General features: G+C 38.4%; 1 protein-coding gene across 3 annotated transcripts in view; it reads left to right on the top strand.

Moving 5' to 3' along the window:
- The window catches only part of COL5A2 (collagen type V alpha 2 chain), a 134676-nt gene that overhangs the window by 8582 nt on the left and 98756 nt on the right, over window positions 1–27338 (top strand). The window contains exon 1 of one of the 3 annotated variants that reach the window (XM_048308698.1): window positions 25807–26263. The exons of 1 other annotated variant lie outside the window; for it this stretch is intronic. In XM_048308698.1, coding sequence (XP_048164655.1) covers window positions 26164–26263 — 100 coding nt within the window. In that variant the 5' untranslated portion in view covers window positions 25807–26163. Of the gene's footprint in view, window positions 1–25806; window positions 26267–27338 lie in introns of those variants that run through there. One more of the 3 variants, XM_048308697.1, reaches the window with a different exon arrangement.

The following is a 27338-nucleotide window of genomic DNA, read 5'->3' as shown; positions in this document are numbered from 1 at the left end:
AACGGATTTCTTTGGCATATGTGCTTCTGGCATAGCTGTATGTTGATAATCAGTTTTACAACAGAATGAAAATAAGAAATAGCTGATAGTAATTTAGTATTTCCTTGATAATAAAAGGGTTATTCAGTATGTATTTTTGTACCTTAGCCCCAGATTTATGTTAATTGTTGCTAGACTCCTGCAGAATGCAATTATTTATAAACTCTTGTCAGTATCAGAAAAATGGACAGTAGTTAGAAATCTGGGTGCATCAGATGCAAGTAGGTCTTTCACAGTGATGGGATTTCACCCTTGGATTATGCTGAGAGTTCTCAGTCAAGAGATGCCTGAAAGCTTAAGCAATTCCTTTTTTTTTTCCTACTGAGAAATAAGAAGTTGTTTCAGGCTTATGTCAGAATCCATCTGAGTGGGTATGGAAGCAAGCAAGTTCCAAAATCAGTTTAAATTAAAAATCAGGCCAATGATAGTTTGCATTCCCTGCAAGCAAAAATTTCTCAGTATCCAAAGATAGCTTTAAAATGCATGGCCCCAGGGAAGGATTAGTACCATTTTATGATAAATATGATTAAATAGAATAGTCTATTTGAAGTTCCTCTGGAATTTGCCACTCCTATATTTGTACACCTTTAGCTACTCCTGGAGGAAAGTGAGTGAAAGGAATTTTTCTGAGATTTGTATTTGCAGACTTCTAAGAGCCAAAGAGTCTTAAATTACTCTAAAATTTATTTGGACAATGAGAATGTGAATCTATGCTCTTTTTCATATTTTATCATATTGCTGATAAATAAAATGTTGTGACATTTCAACAACAAATCCAGAGAAGCTGTCAGTCTTGTAATGCAGTACAAGATTTGGTGAACTATTGAGTGAATGGTTTCTATTTTGAATGTTCAGTAAAATGAGTGTGAAGCATACACGGATTGAATTTACATTCTGAAATGGAATATTGTGGTGAAGGGACGGAAAAAACATACAAGGGCTATCCTCTAAGCAACATTCACAGAGTAAAAGTATGAAAAAAAAAAGAATTCTAAAATGTATCAGTTTAATCTCCAGGTTTTGTGAGATGTAGCAGGCTGTGGATCAGGGTCTTGGCAGAAAATTAATGCATTTAAAACTTAATGTGAAAATATGGGAGGGCATGACACATGCAATGAATGTTCAGGGAGTTGTGTACTGTGGTGTTTTGGTAGATGATGGCACAATGTGGCTCAATGGATCTTCTCCTTCCCTCATTTGTTTGATTCCTCATATCCCCAGGACTTTTGTCTGAACAATTATTGTCATGGAAATCACTGGGTGAGCAGTTCTGTAAATGATTGGTACCACGGTGATGGTCTTGGGTACAGAGGTGGAATTTTTTTGACTGCTAAAGCTGTTTGTAGCCATAGGCACACTCAAGGGATCAGGAGGTTGTAACTGTTTCCTTGTTAGATACTGCCCTCATACTTCATTCTGTTTGTATGGATTCTATACGTGTGTATAAATATGTGTGTGTAGAGTGTGTATATTCATGTAGAGTGAGTGAATTTTGTGAAAGGAAAATTCTTAATTTGGCAGCATATTAGCAAAATGATTGGGAAGTAAAGGAGAGTCTGTCAGGACAGTAAGGCCTCAGATTTTTTTTTTTTTTTAAAATTTAACCAGACATAATACTTGGGAGATATGTCATGTTGATAATACTAAAAAATAAAATTTATCTTTTATGAGAACAGACTCAGTTTATACAGGTATAGATCAAGCTGTTAATTTACTTACCCTAATTCAGAGAGACAACTTTAAAGCATGTTTCAGCCTCCAGGGCATCTTTTGATGGATAGTTGTGACAGTTTATGTACTAATAACACTTGTTCACTAGAAAATAATTTTGAAACCATAGATCACCTATGTAGTCATCCCACAATTTAACTTTCAATCATTGTTGGACTCTACATTTGAATCACAAGCCTACCAGTCAAAATATTTATGTTTCTTTACAAAACCTCTAGATCCTCTTGTCTCCCCAGAATTACTTTATTTAGGTACCTAAATAAGCTGACATTTATTTTAACACAATTAAGGTAAATAATATCGGTAACTTAGAAAATCAAAGTAATCTTTGGCAGGGTTATGCGAAATGAAAAGTCAAGCTGGTGTGTACAAGGTGGGTGGCTTTTATAAAATAGAGCAAATTCATTTAATAGCATACCTTTAAAAATTCATGACCTCAAAAATTCATTCAGGTTGCTGGTGTCTCCTTTGCAATGTAGGTAAATAGGTTGCCTTTGACAGCTGCAGACACCATGATAGCATACAGGCCTCATGTTTACTGTGAAAAGATTGAATAAAATTTGCAATTCCTAGATACTTCTGCTACTTTTAAGACTATCATAAGTGCCTCTTTCCCCTTGACTGGCTACTGTGTTTATTTTTTACAGTGGAAAACCATGGCTGATGGTGAATCATCAGACAAGCAACTACCGGCCTTGTCTGGAATGATGTAACTGGTAGTCAGATGCATGTGAAAGGCAGTCATTATCTGAAACAATGCTAAAATTACAATATTCTAAACAAAGAAAAATAAAAAATCAGGTGCCACAGTATAAAGGTTGCATTTGAGAAGGATACTTAGGTTACTCATGATACTTTGAAAATTATCATAGAATGCTGGATCCTTTCCTGTTTGAAGCAGACAGTGTTGTTCATATGTAAGTTTTCTTCTGAGGAACTACAGACATGGTGTGTCATATTTGCCCTATAATTTTATCATCACGTGCTATATGGCTGCATAGTTGACTTTTAAGTTGCAGCTTTAGATGTGTTCATGATGTGTTAAGTTTAGAGTGATCTATATTTAGCAAGTGCAGTGGTTTTCAGGATAGCATTGCTCAAATGTTTTTGGCATATATTACTCTGTCAAAAGGCAGGGCTTGAAACAGGTTTGTGCAGAATTCAGAATTTAGTGTTTGGTGAATGGAAGTTCTTTCTTAGCACCATAAAACGGCAGCAGGTCCATGAGCACTGAAGATTCACAGCCTATATATTTTTAAACAATGAAGAACACTTTAAATGGACTACATTTAAACATTTAACTGTCAGAGAGGTACTATTAATACCTTAATTAAGAGCCGTTCTTACTTTGCTCCTCAAATGCTTTTTAGACTCAAACTAGAAACACAGAGTGCTTCAATGCACTGTTAAATGACTTATGCTTTCTGTTGAGTCACATCCTGCCCCTTTTTTAAAGGAAATGAACATTGGAGACATTAGATTTTATGCCAGCAATTGTATATTTAATATGAAACACTTGGCGCTAGCAGACCTCACTTTCTTGCTCATGCTGATTTTGCAGATCAGTAGCTGCACTTAGTTTAGTGGCACTAGTAAGATTTCATCTTGGAGAGCAAAGATGTGTTCACAAAGAGTAAAATGCAGTCTTCAAAATGCATTAGCAATGGCTTTGGGAAAAGCAAGAGTTTTTCATTTTCTACTCTACATGAGGATATCCATAATTTCTACACTAAGCTCCTTATGGTAGCTGGGAAAGGCAGTATAAATTCATTAATGCCTGGATAGAGAGGGTTGCTCTCAAAAGAGAGCTTGAAACAAATAATTTTAGTGTCATGTTATTTTATTGGCATTGGTAATTAGGCACAACAGTTGTTGTAAAATTCTGTAGGTGTTTTAGAGACAGAAAAGAAATTAAAATACATATTTCCTGTGTCTCTGCAAATTTTTCTGCAGAGATTTGTTTTTTTAATGAGACAGAGCTAACAATTTTTCTATCATTAACCAGACCAAAATGTCACTTTGTGAGATGACTTTTAGTTAAACTCCTGAATGGTTTCATGACTGTCTTGAGATTTCAATAACTTTTTATTACGTGGAGTACAATCTTATTAATAGCCAATAGAACAATGAGCTAACATTGTAACACAAATGTCTTGCCCAAATGGAGAATTAAAAATGGGAAATGTTAATGCTGCAATGGTCTGTGAAGTGATTTGTTTATGGTTGTTCTGTGCTGATAGAAGTAATCATCCAAAGAAAACAGATGGGAGAGAGAGGTGCAGTTTTAGGGAATTTGATGACAGATGGATTGAAGGTGGAGAGATGCTCCCTTATTTTGGAACAATTGTTGTAAGCACCCAGAAAAGTCTGCTCCAGAAGCAGCATAGGAGAAACAGTCAGCAGAGTGTGTCCAGTTTGTGGACAGGCAGGAGGTGACCCTGCTTTGCTTCCTTCTTGCAGCAGGACAAGGCTCTCCAGCTCCTCCAGAGAAAGGGGTTGTGCCCAGAGGTTTGTTCCAAAATTTTCATTCTGGTCATAGTGCAGTATTTCCCTTCGGGTCCAGGTTTCAAACTCTTGAATGAATTTTATCATCGGTGTTGAGACTTTGGACACAATTTAGGTTTATATCAACTTGCTTTTTAAAGATGTGTATGAGATTGATCTCTTGCCCATGTTTGCTCAGCAAAGGTATTTTATTAATTAGGCTATGAAATATGACTGCCATACCTAGTTTAAAATTTTGGAGTTACTTTTTAAGTCAAGAGGCATGCAGAAAAGAACCTATTCCAATTTCTTCTTTTTTCGTAGAATCATAGAATGGTTTGGGTTGGTGGCAAACTTAAATGTCATCTTGTTCCAGCTCCTCTGCCATGAGCAGGGACACCTTCCACTAGACCAGGTTGCTCCAAACCCCATCCAGCCTGACCTTGAACACTTTCAGGGATGGGGCATCCACAGCTTCTCTGGATAACCTGTGCCAGGGCCTCACCACCCTCACAGTAAAGAATTTCTTCCTAATATCTAAGCTAAACCTGCCCTCTTTCAGTTTGAATCCATCTCCCCTTGTCCTATAACTACATGCCTTGATTTTTCTTATACTAGAGTGTAAACCATATTTACAAATCTTAGAAGTTTACATTTCTAAAACTGCAGATTTCAAAAAGTACCGTCTGCACTGTTTCTTGAAAACATATTAAAAAGATAAGACAAAATGAGTGAGCTGCTCCTTAAAGAAAAAAGGATATTCTAGAAAGTTTGGGTTTGCACATATTCAAAATAAGGTTTTTGTTTCCTCATCTTTTTCTTCTTCATTTCCTTCACTTGAACATAGTTGTGGAGAAGCTTAACCACTCTGGAATACCAGACTACTTTGGTAGGAACATAAATGATGACAGATGAAACTATTTTGGGGACTGAAAACTGCTAATCCATGTAATTGTAAAAACACATGAAACTCCATAATGGCTTTTTTGTACACTGAAATGAAGATGCTCACCGGCACTCGTCTTTAAGCCTAATCTTAAGAACTCAGGGCAATCAGACTTCCCAAGAAACTGTGGTACCTCAAAAATAGAGCACTTAAATCTGAATTGTGAAGTTAATTTTCTCATGTCTTTCTTAAGTAGGGTTGCAATTAGAAAAAATGTTTACAGAGGTGGAAAAAAAAAATCTTTATGACCCAAATGAACTTACTTGGCCTGTTTTTTCTGAAATGCAAACAAACAGCATCTTTACATGATTTACAGCTATTCAACAATGTTTGATTGTACTCCAGAGGAAGTCTTTTGATTGAATGGAAAACTCGGGCTTATAAAGTGGCTATTCTGGTTACCATTCCCCAGTTGCTATGCAGAACTACTGTTTTGTTAAAAAAGGAATATTGAGATGTTTGTGAATTACTGTGAATTTCCATATGACTTGCCTCAGATTCTTCACTTGGCACAAGGTAGTTTCTAGCTGCCTTTTCTTTTTCCTCTCAGCTTCCAACCCTCATTTGATATTACTTCAGACTGGTTGAAATAGAGAATGTTTATTATTAGACTACAAGTGTATAGTGGAATTTTCAAAATCCCTTTTGATTTTTCTTTAATGGACTAAAAGGCACACTTGTAAAATCATTTGAAAATTAAATAAGGGGAAAACCAGTTTCATTTTCTCCATATTTGCTTTGCAGAACTTGGAGGAACAATAAGAATGTACGGTCTAATGCCTAAATAGGACTATTGCTTTGCAAATCTGGTTTTACACAGTTGCCTTTTTTTTGGTTTTTTGCAATGTATCTGAATGTCTAACATTCCTTTTCTTCACTTTGCAAAGCAGATGTATGACAGTGGTATCTTGGATACTGGGAGATGTTTAAGCAGTAGGAGAGAAGTGTCATTCAACTGGCATTAGGTTGGTTATTTATACTTAAGACCAGCAAAACCCACTAAAACCCCATACCCTTCCAAACAGCCTTTTCATGTAGGAAGCTCAGTGGTTAAATTCATCATTCTCATGTTTTCCTTGGATGCTTTTTGCATGTCTTTAAACACAGCTAAGAGCTTTGGGTAACATCATAAGATGGTTTGCAGTCACCTCTGTGAGTTTTTCATCCTCAGACCCTCCCAGCTCCTTTGCAGTCTGTTTTCATTTGTTTACTTGCTGTTTGGTGGCAGCCCCACATACCTACTGTTAGTTTCAAACCCTTGCAGCTGGATTATAAATGTTTGTTAACAACATTAGTAATGGCTAGTGCCCTCGATTTGGATGCAATTCAAATACATTTTATCATATATATTTCCTGACTCTGTCTGTAAGGATCAGGATGTCTTTGAACTATACTAGCACACAATGACCAACCATTTGTGCTGCTGCTGTATGAGATCTCTGGACTTCTCGGCAGCCTGAGATTCCCTGGTAGGCTATCAGTGGTTCAGGAAACTTCATCAAGCACAGAAACATGTACAGAGATTTAATTTGCGTCATTGCTTTTTTGAAGAACGAAAGGGGTTTGTTTGTTTGTTTTGTAGAAAATGAGAAAACTCAAAATTTTACTTTTCTTGAGTAGAAGTAATTGAAATTTCTGTCTGACTAGAAGTTTACAACAGTGGGGAGGACATTTTCTCTTAGATTTATTGTTGCAGCCTGTGCTGAAACTGTATGGTCTTTTTAAAATAATATCTGCCTGAGCTTTAAATGTTAACTACTATGGCAAAACAGCTATCTCCAGGTTAAAAGAAGCACTTCAACACAACAGGGCAAGATTGATCAATTCAGATTGGGGCTTGGAAGCAAATGAATTCATGAAGAAGAACAAAAATTAACTGGAAAACTTTTGTCTGCTGAGTGTTAGCGTGAAAGGTGTGGCTCAGAAATTCAGAGTTAGCAGGGAACAAGGAGCCTCCAGAGCATTTTATTTCAGACAGAGATCAACACTTGATTCTCATTCTTATTGTGGAATTCTACTCCATATAAATTATTTTAAAATACTAAAAACTCACTCCTCAATAGATGGTCTTTTAAAATGTGCCATCATTTTTTCCTTAATACTGTGCAGACTAAGACATAAAGTTAGTGACTTGCAAAAGTGTAGTGAGCTCACAGGACAAGCCAAAATAAAATCCTGGTGTACTGATAGTGAATAGGGCTCTGTTTTCCTTGTGCTGTGATTGGATAGAGATGCTTCCACTATAATTGTACCAGTAAGTGAACTAACAAAAATCTCGATTTTTATCTTAATTTCTTTAGCTCCTATTTATTGCAACATTTAATGACTTGGATCAAATGTTCATATCTAGTTCCTGAGAAAAAGTTGCAGGAATTACAAAAAATGTTTTTCAACATTTGAACTCCACCCTTCTCGGTGTTCCAGTGTGTTTTGTGAGATACTCCTATTTAATTAAGCTAGTATGTCCATTTGTAGGTCTGTGAGAACAGTCATAAAGTTGTATCATCTTCCCTCCTCTGTCTCCCAGCTTCATGAAGTAAATACTAATGTCGGCACTGCTGGAAGTTAAAGAATTTTTAAAACACTTCACAAGGAGCAAGAAAGATGAGTCAATCGTGATTCATTTAATTGTTTGGTCCTCCTTAGTCTTGTAGTATTTCACATCTCACTAACTGTATGGTCAAAATTCTGGCAACCCATCTAGTAGTAAGTGGAATAGGCAGTTTGTGCTTTCTCTGAAGTGAAAATCCAGCTGTGATCCCTGAGGATGTCAGCAGGCAGGTTTGCATTGGCCTCCAAGCTAGGTCTTAAATGACATTGTTTAAGGTCCACGACTGCTTGTCGACTGCATCACTTCTACTGTCTGCTCTGAAATGCCAATATTTGGTCATTTAGAGTCTCCTGTTAGATGGCACACAGCTGTTTCCTTTTGTTACGTGTGGCTGCACATGTGAAAAGACATCTCTTCTATAAGCATAAATTGGAAAAAATTCCATCAGAGAACCAGACTTGTCTTACCCGTATAACTTGGACAAAGTTTTCCTTGGAAGCATAAATTCTTGGCATAATCAGTCAGTGATGGGTACAAATCAAATTCATTTGAAGATCAAAACTGTAGAAAAGCCAGTTGGCTTCTAGGTTAAAAATAAGGTGGATTGAAGTGAGAGTCTATTTAACAACAATTAATAATAACGGGAACAAGATGATTTACTGAAAAATATTTGCAAAAATATAAATAATATAAAGGTAAATATAAGTACTATATATTAGAAATCGATTACATAAGTTGTCAAGAAAGAGAAATTACATCTGTTTCTACAGAATTATTTCATGTAGCAAACATACAGCAGAACACAAATTCAGTGAAATGTCAGTGTAGAAAACAGCATTGCACAATTGCTACATTTTGTATTTACATGATGGGCAGATAGATTTCTCTGCCTGGAAATGCCTTTCATAATTGTGGTCCCTGTTTGTGCCCCTCAGGTGACACAGCTAGCAAGGGTACAAACATAACAAGGAAGTGTCTGTAGGGAAATTCTGCACAGAAGTTGGGCATGCTGCTGGAAGAGCAGCCCACATTACACCCTACTATATCATGGTGGCAGGGCTGGATTGTTCATCACTGGTTTTAAAGGGCAAGAGTATCATTAAATTGCATTTCTCCTTTCACTCTAGGATACCACGAGGTAAAACTAAGGGCTGCCTGAAAGAGTTTTGTTTGCTATCAATTAGACTTGCAGTGACTGAAAATCATTAAAATAGCTGAATGTGGAAAGACTTCCAAAGTAAAAAGCCAGTTGCTTGTTTTATACAGTTTCTCAACCTATGTGTTCCCTGCTTACCCGGGAGCATCCACAGATGCTTGGCAATGCAGGAAATGATGCATAAATCATTACTGCAAGGTCTGTAAATTCACTACTGCAAGTTAAACGTTACTTGTGTTCAGAGAGAAGCAGTAAAACCTTTTAAATAGAGGTTGTGGAATTCAAATAAAATTTGAACAAGCAGATAAACATTCTAATATGATATATGTATTTCTACTTTGCTTTAATAATGGCAAATTTAAATTTTTGCATTTAAGGCTAATTTTATCTTTGGTTCTTTGGTCTTTTCTGGAAATGAGAAGTATCACCATTAATGTGAAAACCACATTTTATGTTTTATGGGAAGCTTTTACTCTCTGTATTTTTTCAGGTAAAGCTGTGACATTCTGTGTCTGAAGCTTGACTGCTCTCCTATTTTTCTGCCAGCAGCCCACACGCTCCTGGCAGTGTAGCTGCTCTCTGATTCTTAACCCCATTTTTTCTGGATGGATCTGGTATGTAGGCTCTTGGAGCGGGAAAGGAGCAATAGCAGCACAGAGGTCTCAGTCTCTGCACCCGCTACCGACATCCCTGTAAGGCAGCTACGGTTGCCCATTCCTGTGGGAGTTGCCAGCAGGGATGTAGCACATTCCTGTCAGGCTGGGGAGATGTTTCCCCATCAGGTATTCCCAGGGGTTTGGAGAAATGCATTGAGGCCCAAGAAGTTTATTCAAGGAGTTTCATTTAATTCAAGTGCCCTTATTATCTCTCAGTTAGCTGCTCCCATTGTTATGGTAAAGAGCGTTTCATTTCTCTATGGCAGAGCTGCCAGGACACAGGCACAGTCTTGGGTAAGAGCTAAAACTTTAGCTCAGAGAAGGAATTAAGAATTTCCTTTCTGCTTCAGCCCTCTTGTGTAGGACACCCACAAACTGCAGCCTCCAGAACTGGCACATCACAGCACTGTTCCCCTGCACACTGATGCACTCAGAGATCAACAGTTTGGTCATTCCTTCCAGCTCTGGGAGTATGAATATTACATGGACACATGGATGTTTTTAGGCACACAAATGAATTTCATCATTTTCTTGTCTCTCTTCCTTGTAGTTATTTTGTACCTTTCTGCTTATTCTTTTACTTATATTTGTCTCAGATGTCTGTCTTAGTGCCTATGGCCTTCATCTGATTACTGACTAACAGGGTTTGGATGCTGAATCTTCCGGCTCCAAGTTTTCTTCCATCCCTACCTCAAATAAAAGTGAATTGCTTCTACAAAAGTAAATGCAATAGAAGCCCTGAACAATATTGAGGACAGGAGTACTTTTGTATAAAGAGTGGTATGTGGACAGGATTTTTTTTCCTATTTCAAGACATACAATCAGTAGTGCTGGTTATCCCAAAATACTGTTTTTACATGTTGAGCTTGCCCATTCAGGAATGATAGTATACCTAATGTAATGAATGGTCTTGGCTCTGATTTTTCCTACTGCTGGCCTGTTCTTTTAAGCTGGTCTTTGCCTGGTTGGCTATTTTTTAGTGTAATGATCTGTATTCACTTCTGGACCACCAACTTCATTTATCAGGCAAATTCCATATTTCAAGTTTTCCACATAGGCAAACTGATGAAACTCTCATCTCATCTGTAGACATTGGCAAGCTTCAGTCAAGGCATTGCCGATATTGCATCTAGATCTGCATCTTTGTGATCTGTCATGACATCCCATAATGTGGATTTTCCACTGGTTTCCAACATTCCATCTGCAACTTTTTATATGCAGTTGTTACTGCTGTCTTTCCCTTCGCTAATTTGTTAATTTAAGATTTTTCAACTTTATGTTATGCTAGGAGCTATCACCACATTTTAACTAAATAAATTTTAAAAATGTTAGGATTTTTATGGACACTGACTCCATCCAAGTCAAACTTTATTGTGGATATTGATATGTGGATATCGGTGTTAACAGCTGTGGGCAGAAAAACAAAAATCCATGCCCGTTTTCCTTGCTGATCTACTGATTTTTGTGTGTGTGTGTGTGTTGGGAGAAGATGAAATACTTTTATCCTAGACCCAAGGCACAGGTACGGAAACCTGTGAGAAAACTGAGACTAAAGGATGAAAGCAATTAGGGAATAAACACCATTGCATAGAAAAAGTACCATTGCACAGTGTTATAAAGCAAGTTATGGAAGTGGCCCAAGTATGCAAATATTTTCTAATCTACTTTTGAGTAGGGAAAAATGTACTATGCCCCAAATACAGAATTGTTTTTCCCATCCAAACCTGCTCAGCACTCCTGAACTTGAAGAGAAATAGGACCTCTTTTAAAATCTATTTTTAAAGGATTGCAACCTAGCAAAAGGAGTGTCCACATAAAACACACTGTGTTTTCTCTCAACTTAGGCAGTTGTACATAATCTTGTATTAAAGCAATGTAATCTTTATGCCCAGTCACTTTGGTTTAATGCTTGAAGTACCCATGGGAATCTCTCAGTTCAGCAACAGCCTCTGTGTCATAGCCTTTGAGGTGACATGATGCATCTCAGAATGACATGTTCATCTCGATGCAGTTGAAGAATTTTTAAGTAAGAGATCATTTTCCTCTGCAAAAGTACAAGGCAACAGGTTTGTAATTACTTCAGTTGCTTTCAAACAATATTATTTTTCTATTATCTTTTGCATGTCCTCCTAAGATGAAAAACTTTAAAGTCTCATTTTTAGCCATTATTAACACTTTGCATTTTAAACCATGTTGCTTCACTGTGGAACCATCTCTTCACTGGATGTTAATAAAAAGCAATTGCAAAAATGGAAAGCCGGCTGTAGTTTTCTCTCTCCTGTTTGCTTATTCTCAGGTTTTCATTCTGTTTCTCACTTTTTCTTTTCATGTAATATGTATCTACCAGGTTAATTAAAAACAAAGTTTTCTTTTCTAGGCAAATGGTAGACCATGTGTTACTTTTGAGAAGTATTTTGGGCATCCTTTCACAAGACTTGAGTTATTATTTCTGCAAATTACAAAGGTTACCATTATTTCCTCAGAGCTTTCTTGGATTCAGGAATACCTTAGTCATTGAGCTCGAAACCCTTTACATTTCACCTTTTAATAATTTTCCAGTTGCAGTGGTTGTCTGTGTTGTTTTTTCTAAACCCAACATATGTAAAAAAATTTCTCTAATTAAGTGAAAACAGATTGAAATGTGACTCATCCTGCTTGTCAGGGATTGTTTTGCAGATGTAATTTTACTTTCTATAGCCAAAACCTGGGAATAGTTATAACTAGTCTAACATGATATTATGTTTCTGTTCAACTAAATTAAATTTCAATACTTTTAAAAAAAGTTTCAATAAGAATTATATTCTTTCAGCCCTCCTATTATTAAGTAAATTTGAGCACTCCACAAATCAGTCCTGCACTCCTGCATGTCTCACTAGAACTTAAAAATCCAGGAGGGAATTTTTGAATAAAATAGCAGCTTTTATGTTCCAGTAAGAGGAATTCTTGGTGGATGACTGCACAGCTCTAGTAACCTCATTGTTCAGGGGAAAGTGAGGTATTCCTTAGCATAATTCTGAGTTTCCAATCTCCCTCTGTATTTTCTGCGGGACTTTATTAAGAGACCAAAAAAACCCATTTTTAACATTGCATTGCTACAGAAATACACAGGAAGTTAATTTTTGATACATTGTAAATTCTTTGGTTCCGCAATGCTTTAGCTCACAATCTCTTTGCTTGCTGGGAAAAAAGACTTTTAATTTACTTTTAACTTATGTGGGAGAAGGAGGGAGGAGCAAGTAGATTAACATCTGAGAGAGAATTACAAAGCTGGGAAATAAAAATAGCTTTTGGGACGGCACTGTGAAGTGAGTCAGACTTTTGGTTAGGGACTCACATGAAGTAGGACTATGTAAAGCAGAGAGCCAGCTGCTGAGGGATGGCCTGACAGGAGAATCGTTGGCTATCTGATGGAAAGTGGAAACCTCAGGCATGTCTGTTGCTTGAAGAAGATGGGATTTTAAAGGGGGATGATTTATTTCATGTTTCTCAGCTCTCTTAATCTGGCCAGAATTGTGTTTCTTGGACTTTGCAGACCTTTGAATGTCCTGAGCTGGGCACTTGCATGAAGCTTGCACAGGAGAACTGTCTTTGAAACAGTTTTTGGTTCTCTGCTTGGCTCTGCCCTAACCCTGACCTGCTATTAAAGCCCCAGCAGCTTTCATAGCAATTTAAAAGGATGTGTTTGAAAACCCTAGTGAGAGGTAGAAATGGGCCCTGAGGAAACAGGACCCTGCCAAACAAGGGATCAATTGTGTCCAATCTGCAGTGCTGCTGTGTGAGCCCTTCCGGAATTTCATCACTGGGTGCAGACACAAGCAGCTCTCCTCATGCCCGGGTCTCTTTCTGCGTAGGGGAAAGCTCAGAGAGTAAGAGGCTGTCACTTGGATGTGACCTCCTTTGAATTGGCAGTGCTGGGCTGCCAGGCTGAGTCCCTCACTGTGCCCTGGCAGGGCAGGGACCATGGGAGGAGCTGTGCCCTTGTGAGCCACAGCTGTCGGCAGCTCCATATCCAGTACCCAGAGCTAAGCCTCAAGCTAACACAAATCCAAAGCCAAAAAAGTTGATTTGTCTGTTGAAACATACTATGGTTTTTTCAATTTTAAATTGTAGTCTGGCCTACAGTCATTCAAGAAGAGCTGCAGCTGTAGGAGAGTGTTTTGCCCTCAACAAATGTATAAAATGTCAATTAAGTTTAATGGGACTTACTCAGGTGCATTGATGACCTTGGGATTTCAAAGTATTTCATTTTTTGTTTGAACACTAGTGACTGAATTTTCCTGCCTGGCACACAGCTGGCTTTCTTACAAAAATATTTATCTCCAGTTAACCATTTAAACCCTTCTCCATTTCCACAATGGGAACAGAGGATTGCACAGATGAAGAACTGTGCTTATTTTACCTGATTTCCACAAACAAGTTCTGTAATTACTCATTACGTCTGAGTATACACATAATTAAAAAAACTGAATGTGACATTACACCCTTGGGGGGGGGGGTCATTTCACAGTTCTGCATTCATCAATTCAAACGTGAAAAAGTAATATTTACATGAATTGTTTGCTAGCTCTTTACTTTAGAAGTACATTTGCTTTTAAAGGGATATTGTGTCACTCTTAAAGGATATGGAAAAAGTATTCACTGGGAACATTTTGCTAGATTGTTAAATGACAAACTACTGAAATGCTTTAGACACAAATTTTCTTTCAGAGATGGAGGAAATAGGTGAATTTGTAGAATTCCAGGACCAACAGAGATAACTTGGAGAAGGACTAATTTCCATAAGCCTGGTGTAGATCATGCATGTTTGCTAAAGAAGTGGATCAAACTTTAGTTATGTCAGTCCTCAATAATATGGATAGATTCACTTTCAAATAAAAATAGGACAAAACATTTAGAGCACACTTATCATATCAGGATAAGTATTGGGCATCTCTATGTTTAGAGAGGAGTATTGTTGACAAGCCAAGCTGTAGGATTAAAGCCTTCCAGTACGCCCTGTGTAAATGTGAATGAACAAAAGACAGAACTACTTTTGGTATATCCTTCTTATTGACAGTGGAGAATTATTTCCATGAATGCTGGTAAATATCAGAGACTTAAGTTTCAATACCACTTACAATAATTGTTTCTGCAGTTTCTTTGAGTCATTTCTCACCATCATTAGAAACACAGCATTTGGCTTTGGGTTTTCTGACATTGGCTGACCTCTGTGCTCAGGGCACTTAGAGCTGACTTGAATCTGACTGTGTAAATGTGACACTAAATACAGCTTGAAAATAAGCAACTCCAAACAGTCTTTAGATGCATTGAAGGATTTACTGAAGCATCCACTGTTGTAGAAACTAATGGTCTTTTGGGTACAACACATATCTAGAGTTTTAAAACCTTACAATAGCACTGAAGGAGGATGCTGTTGAAAAGGATCTAGCTTCATGAAAATAAAGGAATCGTTCTATGATTATTTAGCTGTTGTTTTCTTTCCTGTATAACTTTGGGTAGTGTCTTTTTTTTTGGAGTTTGAATACTTTAGTTCCTGCAAAAAGTGCATGATTTGACCGTGTTCCTGTTCATACAGACTCATTCTCTGCCAAAGAAAATATTTGTCTGTGTGCCACTCTAACTAAGTACTTCCTCTAGTCTATGTGTGTGTTAAGTTCAGCTTGGCCTTCTGATGGTCTGTTGGAGCCTATTTATAAGATAGTGGGCTTTTAAAATTCCTTGTTATAGGTCTAGCAGCAAACATTCAAATAGCCACTGCAAGATTGTCAAAATGATGTTGTATTGTGATCCCATGTCCTCAGTGTGGGGTCATGGAGAATGTAAAAGGCTCCATCTGCCTTGTTGGTTTTTTCACAGAATCTGTATTTTGTTATTTTGTTGGTGACAGGAAGGTTGTTTTCCTTTGCCATGGTAGAAGCCCTGTTCCAGGACATGCTTTAGCAGGTCAGTGGGCTGTTTCTTCTAGTACTGATGCTGAAGCTGTAGTGCAATGAGCTCTTCATGGTCTGTAGGTCCCCCTCTTCTCCCTGCTCTTCCCCCCAAATGAAAATGGCTTTATTCTACAATTTGAGTGATTTTTCAGGGGCCTAAAAAGTCTCCTTCATGGGTATAAGTAGTATTCTCAAACATCTGTGGCACTGAGAAGAGGTTAGGAGTAATTTTTTCCACCTCCTTTCTCTTCTCTTCTCTTCTCTTCTCTTCTCTTCTCTTCTCTTCTCTTCTCTTCTCTTCTCTTCTCTTCTCTTCTCTTCTCTTCTCTTCTCTTCTCTTCTCTTCTCTTCTCTTCTCTTCTCTTCTCTTCTCTTCTCTTCTCTTCTCATTAGAAACCTCACAAGATTATTCAAAAGGGCTGGTGTACAAGCCAGAATCTAAGATTTCAAAAAGACTGAAAAAAAAAGAAAAAGAGAAGATGTATTAAATAAACTGAGTCCTGGAGAATGTCTAAGCCCTAGGGATATTTGACCAAATGCTGGTGACTTTTTAAGAGTTTGCTATATCCTTGAGTTAACATCTGCATGGAGCCCTGTGACTTCAGTGGGGCTTGCGACACTTGTGACAATTCCTAAGGGAGTCTTACAAGATAAGGCTGGGATCAATGTCAAGTTCCTGATGGGACGTTGCCTCTGACATGTGTTTGCTTTCTCTTCAGAGGGACATTGTCACAGGCTTCCTGAATGCAAATAAATTAGGTCAAGATTTTATATTAAAAGTTTTCCTGTATTCTCAGAAGAGTAGGGCTAGAACTTCAGGACAGTCTCTTATTCTTAGGTGTAATTATAAAAACAGTTCCACGAAGCAGATAAAAAAAATCTGAAAATTCCTCCAGCTTCATTAAAGTTGTATATGACTTGAAATTTTCTATTGCAACCTTTATAAGTAATAATAAAAAATATTATATGAAATAGTAATAATAGGTAGCTAAAACTTGCATTCTAGTTGCAAAAAATAAGGTGTTTTTTCATACTAAGCAAAAGCATCTATTTCATGCTGCTTGAAATTATCCTTCATGCAATTTAAACTTTGCACTTCATAGGAGAATTTAGTGCATTGTTGAATGTTGGAAGTATACAGAAGAAATTGAACCAGCATTTTCATCTATGTTTTCTACCTAGTGTATGAGATGCTTAAATATAAGGATAAAAATAGCTAATTACAATCAAAAATTTCATTCCTGTTCTCCTAAAATCTGTGGAACATCAAGTACTTGCTATTCAGTCCTCTTTTCTTCATAAAGATGTGATTGGGAGTGTATTTAAAAGACAGTAATGATCACATTAAATAAACAATGCCAAACAATCCTTCTGAAGGTACCCTGAAAGATTGGTAGGAATATTATGATCAAAATGATAACACAGTATGAGATATCACTAATCAACCAGCCTGATTACAAGAAATACAAGTTGCAATTAACTCATACCTATACTTGTTTTTTGTGGATGTGTTTGTGCTTGGATTGTAAAAAAAGCTTAATCCAATAAAGTTTGAATATATGTGACAATTAGAAATATAAAGTAGTGGATGTGGAATGAAGTAGACAGAGAATATTAAAAATCTGTCTTCCTACTGCACATGTGCAGAGCATCCTGTAGTGCCCAGGGCTGCATCTCTGAGCAGTGGGAGGCTCAGTGGGTGCAGTCTGCACTGCATGGGCATTTTCCACATGACTGTGGGTTTGGTTAGGGGATCCACATGGAAAGCACGTTAGCTGATGGAAATAAGCATGGTGAAAGAGATCTCTGGGGTTTGCTCACATTTTGTGTGGGGCTTTTTCATACATGGCTTACTTTGTGTGGGCTTTGCTCTGTGCAGCAGTGTTTAGACTTGATTTGCCTGCTGAGGTAATGTGGTTGTAAATTAATGTCCCAGCAGATTTGAGGGAGAGTATATGTGACATGGTCTGATACTTCTGAAGTACCTGAATATAAATCATCTATGCAAACCCTTGCTTTCTAACAAGAAGTCTAAATCTTCCCCAGATAGCAAACAGTCATTAACCGAGGGGAAAAAGAGCAGTCCAGTTACCCACTGTGGCTATTACTTATCTCTGGGTACATTTTAAACCACCCCATCACTGGATCCAGGGTTACAAGGTGAGGTTGTGTTCCTGTGCTGCAGTGCCACCAGGTTTAAGTATGTCAGCTGCTGTCAGAAGTGACATAACAAGAGATATAAGAAGACCACTTACAAGTTTTTGCCTACCATGGGCATTTAGGGTAGGGGGATTTTTGAGAAGGAAGTAAGTTATGCTATTGTGGAAATGTACAATCATCTCTAAGCTTTAATAACTATTCTGTAAAATGACTGAGACTCATCTAAGCTATCAATCTTTAAAAAGGGTAAGAGGATGATTTCCTGAACTACATCATGAAAGCAATCAGTTGAAGCAAAATAAAGCATATCAGTGAGTATGGAGGGTAGATATTCTCTTCAACAATCTGCTTCAGCCCATTAAACAGATGAAAATCCACTTGCTGATGAGTCATAACTTTGCAAATAAACCTACCTCATAAAGAATTCTGAAATAAAAACTTCAAGCAGTTTTCTAAAAGGGCTCAGTTTGCACATTTTTTCACAGCAAAAGTTAGATGTAAACTTGATTAAACTATGTTTTCAATTAGCACTTAATGTTTAAAGGCAGTCCAAAATGTGCTCCACACATGCATTCATAGAATCTTAGTGCAATAAGGCTCATAAAAGCTATAAAATATTGGAAAGAAGACAGCATGGAAGGGAAACGGAAAAGTAAAACAGGCAGAATAAACCTTTTTTGCATTCTCTGTTTGAACCTAGACACAACATCACTGACATTTATTTAATGTTCTGGGCTTATAATTCTAGTAGTGACACCAACACCCCCAGTGCTAGAATTATAACTCTGTTACAGAAATTTTTCTATGTTTCAGCTTTGTGTGAATGTGACGCTGAAATTCAAGTCTTATATCCCTGACTTACACAAGTGCTGATTTCTTTTTTCCTCCTTTTTCTCTATTACTTCCTTCCACTGTTGTTGCTATTCCCCTTTTATTAATTATCCGTAATTTTATCCATGTCGGCCCAGCTTTTCCCTGGCTGCTTAAAAGAAAGAAATAGGGAATGTCTATGTCAACATGGAAAATACTAAGAATATGACAAGTTTTCCTTTTTCATGATTTTTAAAATTGTTTTTAAATTGGGTTTTATGAATGCCCTGATTTTCTATTTATCAGATCTTATCACCTGATAGAGGTGGATCCTATTTTCTAGAAGAGGACTCACTTTTAAGAGAGAATATAGCTACTATATAAATCACATTTTCTTGCTAGAAGAAAAATAGTGCTGGAAAGAATCTAAAAGGATTATCTCAACTCTTCCAATTCTTTAAAGCAGATTAAAGATTATGTATTAACAGAGTGATGAAAAGATGGGTAGAAAGGGGTGGAAGCTTCCCTCACAAGAGAATACATTAATTCAGTAGCTGAACTACTGCTGCTAACTTCAACAGGGGCAATCCTTCACCTGTGTCTACTGCTTTGATTTGGTGTCAAAAATGCCTGCCCCAAAATCATTAAATCTATTTCTTCTTACTCATTAAAGATATTAAATAATGTATTTTAAAAAGATTACTTTATAAAAAGATGAGCAATTCCAGTAAGATGCTGAGCAAGCTAAGTTCCTTTTGTCAATGGAGCTGAGGCCTTTCCTGATTTTAAATGGTAAGTAAGTAGAATTAAAGGCACTTCAACTATCCCGGACAAAACCAGTATGTTTAAAAATGGGGATTTTCTGGAAAGTGTAAATTTAATATAGGGCCTTATAGCAGAGAATATGCTGAGTTGGAAGGGACCCATCAATGTCATTGAGTCCAACTCATGGCCCTGCACAGCACACTCCAAGAATCCCACCACGTGCCTGAGAACGTTGTCCAAACATGTCTATATATACTGAACATTCACTAAACATCTGCTAAGGTTTTTTTTACATGGAAAACAATATCCTGTGTAAATGGATCCCTTCAGTCCTACTTTATAGTGTGTGTAAAGTCACAGGCACTTTGTTTCATATGGATGTAATAATAAATATGGGGTTTTAGGGGGAAAATATATTCCTTATTTTAGTGGCCCTTTCCCTCCAAGGGAAGACACTTCTTGGACCTGTCTCCACTTTTGGCTTGCACAGTATCCCATCTGCTCAAGACACTCCCTTCTGCAGGCCACCCAGGGTGGTTCCCCCATAGCTCCCTGCAGGCAGCAGGCTCAGGCCCAGAGCAACTGCTGACAAAGTCTCATTTTGAGCTAACATTTGGTTACCTTGGGGTTTATCTCACTTGGAAACTCAGTCTGTAGAGCCTGATCAGTAACTAGCTTTCCTTGGAGCATTATGTATATCTTTTTCTCTAGATTAATTTTAATGTATGTATTCTGTGAATAGCTTGGTGATTCTAAAGTCCATCCTGGAGCTGCTTTAGCCATTCTCCAGTCACATCTGTAGGCCAGCTCTGTTAATTGGCATGTAGTGTGTACAGGCTTTTCAGCATTTTTATTTTGCTAGGAAATCAGATGTAACTTGGGAGCAATGTGGTATGTAAGACTGCATTCTGAACTTCTTCCTCATGTTATGATTGGTAAGAATTTTGCTACAAACTTAAATGTTTTATTCCCCAGGTTTCAAGTAGATGACTCCATCAGCTTTGGATATTCCACAAATTCAACTCTAAGGCTGAAGATCAATGCTTTAAAAATAACAGTGTAATGATAGGGAAAACAATTGGCTGGGGTATTTACCATGCTTTGGTCAAATATTACAGAGTCTGATTGCAGCCAATGGGATGTTAGTCCATGAGACCAACAATGGAAACCACAGTCTCTTTTCTTACCCAAAGTGAAACAATTATACAGACAGGAGAGCTGAACACAGGTCCAGGCAGCATGCTGTGATAATATGACTATTTTGCTTCTGGTAGTTGGGGACACACACTTTTAGGTCCTTACCTTGCACATAAATACTGGTGACTATAGGGTTCCATCTGCATGGGACTTTAGATAAGAGCATGGGCAATAAGAGTTTAATTGAGCTCCACATCTTCTTCCTGTCCTTTCAGTGGGGTCATTGATGCTTCTTACATTTTTGAGAATAATTTCTGTAATATTTCTGAATATGTGAAACCTGCAGCAATTACATCCATTTAAATAAACAGCAACAGATACAAAACGTCAACAACAATGAATAAAATCAACAGATTTGAATCATGTCCTAAGTTAACACAATTTAAGCTCTAAGAGACAGATACAGTGTTTTGTTTCTTAAAGACAAGGTATGTTATACTAGGACATGATGACAAGTTACCTAAGGGCTCATTTTGTGCTTGGGGCTGCACTGAGCATATTAAAGCACAGTTTAGTGGTCTGAAATCTGTGTTAAGATGAAATAGTTCTACAGAGTCTTGGACATGAATTTTAAAATAAAGGAATGACAATGAAAAAATATTATTTTAAAATTGTGGATAAAGTTTAGTGGTGGTGATTAAGTAGTCCTGAGCCTCAACACATCTTGTAAAAAGCCTACTCCTACAAGAGAATAGAGTTAAAAATATACTTTCAGCCAAATTCTTTGTTTACAGTCCCATTGGTTCAAGTGATTCCCTGGGTGAGAAAAATTATTGGAGATATGAATATGCTTGTTGGATAGGACTTTAACTCCTTTTGCAGGGACTTTAAGTCAATGTAAAAGAACAAAGTAAGCTATCTTAGGGTCCCTAAGGTAAATTAATTAAATATTAGGCAAAAAAGCCAGTGAAGGCCATCAGTTGGGACCTATTTGAATTACAGATTAGCATTTGCCCTTGCCACTTAAGTGGGTAGCTTGCTGTGATCCTTTAATGTTCTCACTTAATCAGTTTTTTATGCAGAAAAAAGCCAGCTTGACAATGAATTTGTAATAAGGAATAAAATAATGATGCTGTTTTTCCTGTTCTAGGTAAAGAATAAGTATAATTTTCAGAAGACTTCATGCAAGACTTTCCATAATTATTTGCCTAATTAATTCCTTGACTTTTTTTTCTTAGACTAATGTTGAGTTTAATTTAATTGAGACATTCTAAAGGAAAGGCTGCCAGTGCCAATAACTTACTGAATACTGGGTTTGGAGTTCTTCATAGCAAAAGCCCATTTATGGTGACTGGCATAATCCAAGACTCCACATTAGCAGTTTTAAAGTGACGTATCATCCTATGTCCCTAAATTAAAAATAAACTGAAACAACATTACAAAGATTGAATGCAACCAAGAAAGATATCTTTCCTCTATTAGGACTTAAATTCATTTATTAAACCTTCCTACACAAAGGCTGATGGGAATATTCTCCTGCAGTTGGGCACCAATATTACTGATATAGCATCGTTTAAATCTCTAGCTGATCCTTGCTTTTTTGGTGGATTTCTCTGCAGGAAGATTATGATTTTGAGGCTGTGCAGTTTGGAATATAGTCCACTTAAAAATATGATTGAAAAGTAGTATAATATTCCTCTGTTTTCATTCTTGCCCTTTTCTGTAGCTTCCTATTACATTTTCTCATTTTAAATAGCAGGATTTTCTCTCCTTTTACTATGTGAAAAACCTGTGTAAAATGGGAAAACTGATTCCTTATGCAGGAATGGTCTTAAAAGTGCAAAGTGAACACACTTCAAAGGAAGAACTATTTTCCTCTCATATATTATTTCAGTCATGTTCATTTTAATGGTTAATTCCAAGAAAGGGCAAGCATTTTATGTGGACTATATTTTTGTTAGTTAAATATACGGTGTGGCAATTTGCTGCCTTTTTTTTTTAAGCTAAGTGTGTGATCGAAGAAGTTATACAAGGTGGAAATTTCAAACCGCGCTTACCGTGGATTTAACTGCCTACATAAAACTTGATGGCAACTCTCACATTGACTTGAGCTCCCTTTGGTGAAACGACACTGCTTTGCAAAATCTTGCTTGTCTTTGAACAGATACCTTTTGAATTCAGCTAGAGCTTATTTCCAGTTTCCATGAATGCACTGATTTCATATTGATCTAAAACACTGGCCCAGGTTCTCAATCATAGCAGATAGCATGCTCATTTAGATGAAGATATCTTTTGTCAGCTTGGTACAGATTAATTTAGAACAGGAGCACTGTCACACTGTACGTAACAGCGTGAAAGGTGTGAGAGGCCCTTAAACTCTAGTGGAGAGACCCTCATGGAGATTGGATTTTAATTGCTCATACGTATGCATGCTCTGATGCATCTGAGGCTGCTAAATTGGGTTTTTCTGGCCTGACTTTGATATTTTGAAAGGTTTAAGTGTGTGAATTATATTTTAATATATTTCTGAGTCCTCACAATTAGCTAATAGTATTCCCTAGCCTCATCTATCACTCACAATGCTCTTTGACTTTTGAGTAATTTTGAATTTTACATGCAACTTTTAGGTCAGATATCTGACTAGTACTGACTTACTGGCTAAAAGTAGGTAATATCAGCAAACAGGATATTAGGGAGCATTTAGTTTTGGTTTTTTTTTTCCAGAGTATTGTATCTTGACATTTCTAGGAGTGTCCTAGCTTTGGGGACAGCTTTCATTTCACAGAGACTTCTTAGAGCTTATCATTAAGGAGGACACACTGCTTTTGTGTGAAGATTTTGCTTACTGTGTTGTTGTTTCCCTTCATGTTGTATAAAGATTCTTCAAACATGAAGGTTGCTCTAATGTGAAGCATGAAATACCTCTCCTGTGAAGACAGGCTGGTGGAGTTGGACTTGTTCAACCTGGAGAAGACTCTGGGGAGACCTTATAATATCCTGCCAGTACCTAAAGGGGGGTCTGTAAGAAAGATGGGGACACATATTTTGGCAGGGTCTGCTGCGATTGGACAAGGGATAATGGCTTTTAAGTAAAAAAATGAAGATTCAGACTAGACATAAAGAAGAATTTTAGGATGAGAATGATGAAATGCTGGAAGAGGGGTCTCAGAGAGGTGGTGGATGCCGCACCCCTGGAAACATTCGAGGTCAGGCTGGACAGCCTGATCTAGTTGAAGATGTCCCTCCTTGTTGCAGGGTGCTTGGACTAGATGACCTATAAAGGTCCTTTCCAAACTAAACAATTCTGTGATTCCATTAGGGAGTGATTTTTTAATCATGTCATATCACTTTTTCATCTCCTGTGAGTCAATAATCAGCCACAAATTGGTAACTGAGACCATCCTGAATTCCAAGTGTCTCCTGCTGGTGGAAAGAGCCCAGGTTTGTGTTCTGCATTTCCACATTTATTGCTCTACTGAGATGGACTAGACAAAGAGGATTCAGTCCTACCACTTTGCAATGTCTCTGTCTACTAAATTTGGTGTGGTTACATACTGTAAGCTGGATGTATAGCAATTATTAGCTTGAAGGTGGATTGGAAAAGAATCTGCTCCAGGAGCTGGGGCCCAGGATTCTCCTCCCAAGGAATTTTCTTGTGTAAGTTTTCCTTGGCACAGAAGAAAAATGAGCTCCAAAAAAGGCTTTACTAGTGAATCCATGACCTTGGGCTAATTTGCAAAATTCCACATTCCTCTGTCCTTACAGAATCCTAAAATCTATGGAAAAAAGTGAAAAACCATTGGAGAGAAGTTGCTACATAAATGTACAATATTATTCTATGCAATGTTGGCTTCTCCCCTCTTGGGAGGAGGAGGGGAGAAGTGACACTGAGCATACTTGGAATTATTTATCTGCCCACTCTTAATTGCTTAGTCTGACTCTGTTCACAGTGGTGCTACCTGAAGATTTTCTCTCACTCATATCCAATGGGATGCTATCAAATAGGTCAGACCTGGAAGTGAATTTGTTTAAATGAAAAATGGTAGACTTAATGACTCCATATGGTGCTTGTAATAAAACTGAAAACATCTTTAATGCAGAACCACGATAAAAGGAAGTATTTATGAGGAGGCATAAGGGGATGGATTCAATTTGCATCCTTTTCTGTTTTATTGTTCATCTGTTTTAGTTATATGTCATAATTTGTTGGTGAGACCAAAGCAGAATTAGATATGAAGGGCAACTTTTAGATATCACTGTAGGAATCTCTCCTAGGAGTGAAATGGCAGAAGGTATCTTTGAATACCTCAGGAAAAAAAAAAAGTGTCAACACTGCTTGGTGCAAGAGAGTAGGGGACTTTGAAGTTGGTCTCTTTCAGTGTATGCTTTCATTAATCTCTGGTTTTACTGTTAGAGTAGGTTTGATGTAGCATCGAAGTGCTGTGCCATTTTCTGGGTTACCTTTCTTCTTCTGGGCATGCTGGTCCTTTGAAGAGACAGAAGAAAACTTCACAGGCTTTAGGATTCTGCATCACTGAGAGGTGCTAAATCATGCTGTAATTAGCCAGGGAGTTTCCAATCTGTATGAATCCAGGTGAAGATATTTACTTCAAATGGGATTGTTCTCAAGCCAAAATGGCTGAACACAGAAAATCTCCCAGCAGATGAATCTACCTTGTCCTGCAGCAGGTATAGATGACCCCATTCTTAGCTAATGAGGGGATTAGTGACTGAGCTTCCTTTCAGCAGACCATAAACACTGTGGGAAGAAAGAAATTTAACATTCTACTCCCAGTTGCAAGTGATCCACAAAAGAGATTTGCTTAGTGCTCACACTAGAATGCTAATTAAGGCACATTGTTAAGGGCTAAATACTAGGCTGGGGCTTAGGTAGGTTTCTCAGGGAACAGAGGCAGAGAACCTTGAACAAAAGCAGGTAATTGGATAGTTTGAATCGTCATTCTGGTGTTAAAAGTGTAGAGCATCTTCCGGTGATTTCCAACAGTCTTCCCAACTGGTAGGACAGTAAATATAGAGCACGTAGGCATTTGAGGAATGATTATTCAGCAACAGAATTCATTTGAGAATGATTATTTCCCTTTGGGTGAAGGGTGCTTACTTAAAAGTTCCTGAAGCAAACTGCCTTATTTTAGCTCTGTGAGCCTCTCTTAAGGAACTGGAGTCCCGCTTGATAATGCAGCAAGGCCGGGTGCACTTATCAGGGGAGAGGAGGAAATCCTCTGGCGCGCTGGAAGGGATCACGTTCCTAATAAGGGGAATCGGCTCCAAATGGGACTATACCCTCCATGTCCAGGAAGCGTGCGCTGGGTGTGTGAAAAGCAGAGCTTTCTCTTCCCTACAGTGTCTTAAAACTCTGCTTTTGCTTGCTTAATGAATGGTCCTGACAAAGCACATGCACTGCACAGCAGCAGGAAAATATCCTGCAAGTGTGCTCGTAAAGAGAAAAGTTCAAGGAAGAGTGAAGCCAGCTCTGATTCGGTTATTTACCATCAATCAGACTGTTGCTTGGCAGGGAGTGGATGATTAGGAGCCTGAACGAGCTGAAAAGGGGCAGGAAGAAAGTGGAGGCAGCATTCTTCCTATTTAAAGCTGCATCCCCTGAAAGGAGTGTTTGCAGACTGCGCTGGAATTGGTGCTGAAAAGAGGGCTCGCAGACTTTGTCCTGGAACTGATGCGGAAAGGCAGAAAGACTCCTCAGCTGGCTTCATGGTGCTAAAATAACCTTACGATTCTGCACTTTTTGCTGCCCAGGGAGGATACATGTCTAATATTTAGGCATGATGGCAGTCTTGGTACAAACGAGAACTTTTTTCATCCTCGCTGCTTTATTAGGCCGATTTGTAACCATAAAAGCGCAAGAAGTGGAGGAGTATGAAGGTGGTGAGTTTCTCTCTACCTCTAAAACAATTATCATAATCCCCCCCTCTTTGCATGCAGTGTGTTTATTGTGTGATTTGGCTAGTAAGCGGAATGGAAAACCTCTGGGGTGCGAGAGTAACTAGACTTTTGCTTTTACCTACTGAGAAGGGGGCAGAGAGGGGTTTGCGCTTAGGGTTTTTGAGCGGAAGACCGAGGTTGGCGGCGCTCGCTGCGGGCACAGAGCGGGAGGGGCGGTCAGAGGCCAAGTGCTGCCGCGGGGCGCTCGGGTTGAGCCCCCCGTCCCGGCGGGGCTGCGGCCGCTGGGAAGTTCCCAACAAAAGAAAGGGCTTGGGACGGGGCTGGAGGACAGCTGGGCAAGCGAGCTGGGAGAGTAAACACCGAAGCCCCGAAGCCTCGCAGGGCGGAGTCGTTTGCGCTGAGCTACATCTGCTTTCTCACATTCTTTGTTTTAGAGAAATGCAGAAACGTGGATTCTCCCTTTTTTTTTCTCCCCTCCCCCTTTTCTTTTTATTTTCCTTTCTTTCTTTCTCCGACTCCTTTCCCCCTAGGCTCTTGCGGAGGGGCTGCTTGATGCCGAGGATAGCACAGAGCCTCCCCTCCGCCCTGGGGTTCGCAGAACGGGGCAGCTGCGGTTCGCGGCAAGCTCTGTGAGGGCAGGAGCGCTGGCGAGCTGCGAGCCTCACCCGCCTAACCTGCACTGTCTGCGGCTGCTTGCTAGCCCCTTTGTGGTTAATGTAATTTCAGTGCCTCTGAGAAAGACACTGATGGTCGGGAGAAGGCGTACTGACCCTACTCTTTCATCAGTCGGGATGGATGTGGTCTGTGTTGATTTCCTGAAATGTGAGCAGGCTGGTTGTGGGACAGTCTGGAGCTATTGTACTCCTGAACATACTTCCTAGGCTTCTTATATGTAACACTGACTTCTTTTCCAAATTATGTCCTATAAAGGGACTTTGTAGGGCCTTCCAGCACACTGTAGGATTTACCCTACAATGCAGTTTGCACTTACTTTATCGTGTATTTTCAAGAGTGTAATTTTTCTTGTAAATGAATTTCTCTGGTAATACGCTGG

The sequence above is a fragment of the Corvus hawaiiensis genome, chromosome 7 (genome assembly GCF_020740725.1).
Source record: "Corvus hawaiiensis isolate bCorHaw1 chromosome 7, bCorHaw1.pri.cur, whole genome shotgun sequence".
Taxonomy (NCBI): domain Eukaryota; kingdom Metazoa; phylum Chordata; class Aves; order Passeriformes; family Corvidae; genus Corvus; species Corvus hawaiiensis.
The sequence above is the reverse complement of the archived record's forward strand: the minus strand, read 5'-3'. Positions and strand labels throughout refer to the sequence as shown.